General features: G+C 37.9%; 1 protein-coding gene across 1 annotated transcript; it reads left to right on the top strand.

The window, feature by feature from the left end:
• The first annotated feature begins 4,348 nt into the window (after positions 1-4,348).
• LOC127787486 (LOB domain-containing protein 18-like) lies at positions 4,349-4,861 on the top strand. The gene has a single exon (XM_052315546.1). It carries the CDS (start codon positions 4,349-4,351, stop codon positions 4,859-4,861), a length of 513 nt encoding a protein of 170 aa, XP_052171506.1.
• Positions 4,862-6,547: the final 1,686 nt, after the last annotated feature.

Genomic DNA, 6,547 nt, shown 5'->3' with positions numbered 1-6,547 from the left:
ATTAGTTTAACGATAGACAATATATTTAATAATATATAACAGTTGAATGTCGATAATATTGTTATCAAGTTAGTTATTTATTAAATACAATTTTAAAATTAGAACTACAAATAACGTTATTATTTGGTTAAAATTTTTTGTTACTTCATAAAAAAATTATAGTGTATGTCTGAAAGTGCAATTAAAAATTATGTTGGTTTGTAATACTAAAAGATGCCTTTGTAAATTTTCAAGACAGTTTTTTTGGTCATATATATTATTGAATTTAAAATGAAAATCCCATTGCATCATAAGTGGATTGATAATAGGTGTAACCCAATAAGGGGTGGGATTACTAGAGAATTTTATGAGGATGTCGATGAGTTTGTTCAATTTGCGTCTACCTAAGAAAATTTCATAAGACTAGAAAGAAAGTTAAAGTACTCTTGTATGAAATGCGAGCGTCTGAGGTTCAAATTAGTCAATGAGATGAAAAGATATATTTGCAAATATGGATTCATAAAAAATTATTATTACTGGACGTATCATAGTGAAGAAGTATCTGTAGTGTCTCCATTAGTTATTGAAAATGAATATTATAGAGAAGACAATTTTAGGAATTAATTTAATTCGTATGAATAGATGGTAATGGATGCGGCCGGACCATCGAATGCGCCATATATAATGCAAGGTACTGGTAGTGGAAGTGGTTATCAGACTTACAATATAGATGAAGCATCGAATGAAAATGCACAAACATTTTATGACATATTGTCTGCTGCACACTACAAAAAAATTGGCATTTAGCGGCGGTTTTTTTTGCATTTAGCGGCGGTTTTTAACCGCCGCTAAGTGATTTAGCGGCGGTTTTCAAAACCGTCGCTGAACCAGCCGTCGTGGAGCATTTAGCGACGGTTTTGACCAACCGCTGGAATAACCGCCGCTAAATCACTAATTTTGCGGCGGTTTTAAAACCGCCGCAAAATCAGTGATTTAGCGGCGGTTTTTTTAATTTTAGCGGCGGTTTTAAAAATCGCCGCTAAAATTAAAAAAAATTAAAATTTTTTATTTTAGCGGCGGTTTTTAAACCGCCGCAAAAATTAAAAAAAAATTAAAATTTTAAAAAAATAAAAAATTAAAAAAAATTAAAAATTAAAAATTAAAAAAAATTAAAAAATTTTAATCTTAGCGGCGGTTTTTAAAACCGCCGCTAAAATTAAAATAAAATTAAAAATTTTACTCTCTCACCCGCCTGCGCCCACACGGTTGCCCACCGCCCAGCCACGTGGCGAGGCTGGAAATTAAATTTCCAGCCTCCCCCCTTCCCCAGTTTCGAACCCACAACCTCCCATATGCCATTGCATGCTTGAAACCGCCTGATCTACCAACTTCTTTTGTTATATAATTACATATATAAATTATATACCACTATTTTTCATAATTATATTTTATATTTTTTAATATAGAAAGAAAAACATTAATTAATTTATCATTTTTTAAAAGAATAAAGGAATAAATTAAAAATAAATTAATTGAATTAAATTAACTAAATTAATTTATTAAAAATAAAAAAATTATATATATTTTAAAATTATTAAAATTTTGTTAAATTTATTTTTATTTTTATTTTTTTAAATTAAATTTTTAACTAGTAGTGAACCCGCGTGATATGTGGGAGAGTTTAATTTAAAAATAAAAAAATAAATTTATTATTTTAAATAATTTTAACTAAATTGATAATTATAATTTTTTTAATCTTTAATCATATTGAAAAAATTTAAGTTTACTCAATTATTCACTATTCAATATGCTAATGGAGAACACTTTTAATTCAATATACTTATAATTTTTTTTATTATATTATATTTATTTATAAATAAATATTATAAAATCTATAATATTTTCACTTAAAGACGTTGGTTATTTTCTATTTATTATATTATAATTATAAATATAAATTAAAACTCTTAAATATGAGTAAGAATAAGTTTTTTCAATAATAACATATCTCTTACCCATTTTGGTCATTTTACCATTTTCTTAATCTTTTTTTCTTTTTAATTAAGATACCATTCTCTATGCCCATGGCCCAAGCCCAAGTCAAAATATATAGCCCAAGCCCAAGTCAAAATATATGGCCCAATCCAATTAAGGCCCAATGGACTTTTCTTGAGATTTGGGTTCAACCCAATTCATTTACACTTAAGATTTAATTATTTATCAATGGTCTAATTCAAATAAGGCCCAAACCCATTTAGCCCACAACTTTGAGACTTTTTCACACCAAATATTATTTTCATTAATTTACCCCCATTACCAACTCATATAATATTTTTAACAATTAATTAATAAAGGCAACAACTCTAATGTGCAAACTAAAATACCCATAACACCTAGACCCACTAACGGGTCGTTACAGTTTCTCCCCCCCTTAAGGGAATTTGGTCCCCCAAATTCATACCTAGTCAGTCAAATAGCCGGGGAAAGAGACGTATCATCTCATTCTCGAGCTCTTAAGTAGCCTCATCTGAAGAATGACGTTGTCACTAGACTTTAACAAACGGAATTGACCGATTTCGCAACACTTTTTCTTTTCGCGCCAAAATGCTAACAGGCATTTCTTCATATGAAGCATCCTGTCTAACCTCTAAAGCTCGATAATCTATCACGTGTTGGGGGTTTGACACATATTTCCTCAATATAGATACATGAAAAACATTATGCACCCCCAACAACTGAGGAAGTAACGTTAACTTGTAAACCAAGGATCCATTTCCTCCAAAATCTCAAACGGCCCGATATAGTGAGGATTGAGTTTCCCCAAAACTCCAAATTAGCACACACCTATCATGGCATTACCCTAGTCCATACCTCGAGCTTAACGAGATATTCACCACACCACTCTCCTAACTAGGAATTATTTCATGTTCAACAAAGATAATGAGACTTTTCTTACTATCCGACGTCACTTGCCAACTGGGATCACTTCCCTTACCTAATTACCAACCTAGCCTCAATCATCTTTGTTTAGGCTACAATCTCCATATTCTCAAACTTATTGGGCTACCTCGATATTCGTGCCTTACATTGAAATAAGCGCATCATCTTGATTTGCGTGTTAACTTCAAAATTTGCACAAGTCACTTCATCTTAAGCCCCGAAGCGCCTTTGACTGAGCCTCAAAGCACTTCCTTGGTATGTGTGCCTTGACCTTGAAACGCATGCAAATTCTCGATTCTCGTGCATCACCTCAATTCTGGTGCACTATCTCGATTTTTGTGCACTGTCTCAAAACACGTGCCTGAACCCCTTTTTTTTTTTTTTTTTTTCCAAAATCTCCAAAATATTAGTAAATCTCCATTTCCTATTTTCTAGGAATTTTTCCCATATATATATATATATTTTTAAGGATTTTCTAGTATATATATATTATATATATATTTATATATATATATTTATATACATATATATTATTATTATATATATATATATATTTTTTTTTTTTTTCTCCTTCCTTCTCATTCTTCTCCCGAATTCCCTTCTTCTTCCTTCTTCCTTCTTCCTTCTTCTTTCCTCTTCTGCAACGCACAATTAGGGCAACAGCCACCGTGCACCGCCTCCATCGGCCGTCTCCACCATAGCCATCGCAGCACCTGCGTAACCAGCAACCGCAAGCCACCGCGTGACTTCCTCATGCCCTAGCCGCCGATCACCATCTTCTTCTTCCTCTTCCTTTTCTCTGCAACTCACAAATCGGCCAATCAGCAACCGACCGCGAGCCTCGCCACCACCTCCGACGGCCACCATCGCCGGCTCGGCAACCACCCCAGCGTTGCATCGCCATCGGCCGCAAGCCATCGCTTGGCTTCCTCACGCCTAGTCACTGATCACCAGCTCCTCCCAGCCATCACTGCCGGCACAATCGGCCGACACCTTGGCCAGATCTGGTCACGCAGTCACCGTTGCTTACTCCCTCGCACAGCCGTTAGCCCTCGCTCGGCTTCCTTCAGCCGCCACAGCGACCTTCGTCGCCTCTGCAACTGCTGCCATATCGGGGTCGATTCGACCCAATCGGTCTGACCCGACCCGACTCGGCACGACCCGACCCGATCTAACTCGGCCCGACCCGACCAAATCCGACTCAGCCTGACCCGACCCGATCCAACTCGGCCTGACCCGACCCGATCCAACTCGGCCCGACCCGACCGTACTTGATCCGCTTCAGGTTTGACATCTGACCCCTATCTAATTTGACTTATCAGATTAGATCTAACCCATATCTGATTTGATCCATTCAATTAGATCTAACACATATCTGATTTGCTTAGATCTAACCAAATCCATATCTATCATGCCAAGGCACAACACAATGAACCCCCGGTCTCGATGTGGTGCCTGTGTAGTCTTAAATAGAGGATGTCATCCACAGTGCATTTTTGCTCCTTATTTTCGTTGTGAGAGTGGTACTGCTCATTTTGCTACCGTTCGTGAAGTTTATACTATCAGAAATGTCGTCAACCTCTTGACTCCGCTTTCGGTAAATGACCGATTTTGGGCTTCCGATACACTTCTCTTTGAAGCTCAAGCCCGGCTTCAGGATCCTGTTTATGGGTGTGTATCTCACATTCTTGCTCTTCAGCAACAGGTTAGTGAGCTGCAAGCCTATCGAGCTTATTTGCAAGATTCACTATTCGCATATTATTCTTCGCATCCCCAACTTGTTCCTCCATTTGATCCAAATTTCAACTGGAGCTCTAGTCCTCCCACCATCCCAGAGGCTACTCTACCTCACCCTGGCGAAACGAGCAGCAGCCAGATGCCGCTCTTGGATGACCTTGATGAGCTAGGTCCAGTCATCTTTGGCCACCGCCGACGTCCTTGAGCATTGGCACATTATCAGTTTTTATGGTTTGCCCCCCTCTTTTTTTTTTTTGACTGTACGGCTTGATCTCTTGTATTATATTTGAACATATGGAATGAATGTTATGTTTTGAGTACTTTCACATTTCATTCCCTTGTCCTTCCCTCGATAGCATATCAATTACAAACAAATTATATCAACCTTTTGCAATTTTTAATAATTAATCACATCGAGGTAAATGATATTGAATCTTAATTGTCATCTCATTCGAAGATTAAAAATTTACATCCTAAGTCAGGCTACACAAACTTCTGAACCGCCGCGCCATGCTAGTGGCACTACCATGACACTACAATCCCCACGAAAATTAGGCTTAGTCCAGACATAACCTATAGTTCACTCTAGGTCTTCGGCATTTAATCGTCTCTACAACAGACTGGTTATTCCATATAGAGGGTCACGGTCCCTCAACATGAGCTAACCTAGTAGCCACCTCCCACCTGCATTCAGTGGTCCCTAGCATTAAACCCGTCACTGATAGGCATCACCTGTAGTATTATTCCATGCTAGAGCCATTCCTCATTCCGTGGGTTTCACTCTCTATGGACATCTTGAGACAATACATGGTCTCAATATTCGGCGAACCACTTCATCACCTCTTCACTGCTATAAAGGACTTAACCCCTCATTTTCAAACACAATCAAATTATCTTTTGAACGTTATCTTAGCTTAACTTCATTCAAACCACTAAACACACCCTTAACTCTACTTGTCATTCCTATGTGTACAAAGACTCCTCTCATCGCAACTTTTGCTCTTATAACCTACCAATAATCCCCCGTCCAGTGTCCCCGGTCCAGTACCCCCAGCCTGTGGCTAATACACGGTAACTGGTCCAGTACCCCCAGCCTTAGGCTAGTACACGGTCCCAACACACGGCCCGAGTTGCTCTGATACCAAAACTGTAGTGGCCCACTACCGGATAGTCCCGCTAGCATAGGATATCCGAAAGGAGGTCATCACAAGTGTGATATAGAACAATAACATACAACACCATAATACTATCCTTAGATAAACTCAGCGGAAGCTAACATAAAGGTTTACAACATCTTAGACCATAGTCTAAACAAAATGAAATACAAGGGCACTAACAAATTTTACAACATAAAATTTCCTCACACTTGCCCTCATCACAAATGCTAACATAGACCATCTAATTTGGAAGGTCTCTGTACACTTCTAACCCTGGGCTTTAGCCCCACTGGGCTCGCCCTCAACCACTGCTCTACTTGTACCTGGAATGACATGAGAGTAAACAAGGTGAGCCACAAGGCTCAGCAAGTGTATTTATAAAGCATGGAGATATAGAATCAAAGGCGGGGATAATCAAGATAGAATAAACAACTCTATGAGGAGATATTAGTATAACGCGACTCATAAGTTCTCGGTTTACATTAATTTCCCATGCCGTGATTATTACATATATTATGCACTCGTTCCCATGCTCATGCATATGCACCAATAGTAGGGAATTTTTTTGCATAATTCTCAAGACTCTCACGGCCTATATATATATATATCCATTCATGAATATATATGCATCATGAAAATACATCAACAAATGATAACAATTTGAGCCACGCCTTCTGGGTTGATGGCCACCTCACCCGCGTTAAGCGCTCATAGGATATCCTTTCTCATCCACG

This window comes from Diospyros lotus, chromosome 12 (genome assembly GCF_014633365.1).
Source record: "Diospyros lotus cultivar Yz01 chromosome 12, ASM1463336v1, whole genome shotgun sequence".
NCBI classification, from domain to species: Eukaryota; Viridiplantae; Streptophyta; class Magnoliopsida; order Ericales; family Ebenaceae; genus Diospyros; species Diospyros lotus.
Note: the sequence above shows the minus strand (reverse complement) of the source record. Positions and strands in the feature narration are given on the sequence as shown.

Bases quoted from the DNA above. Each gene is read 5' to 3' on its own strand.
- LOC127787486 (XM_052315546.1), top strand. From the start codon at position 4,349: ATGAACCCCCGGTCTCGATGTGGTGCCTGTGTAGTCTTAAATAGAGGA.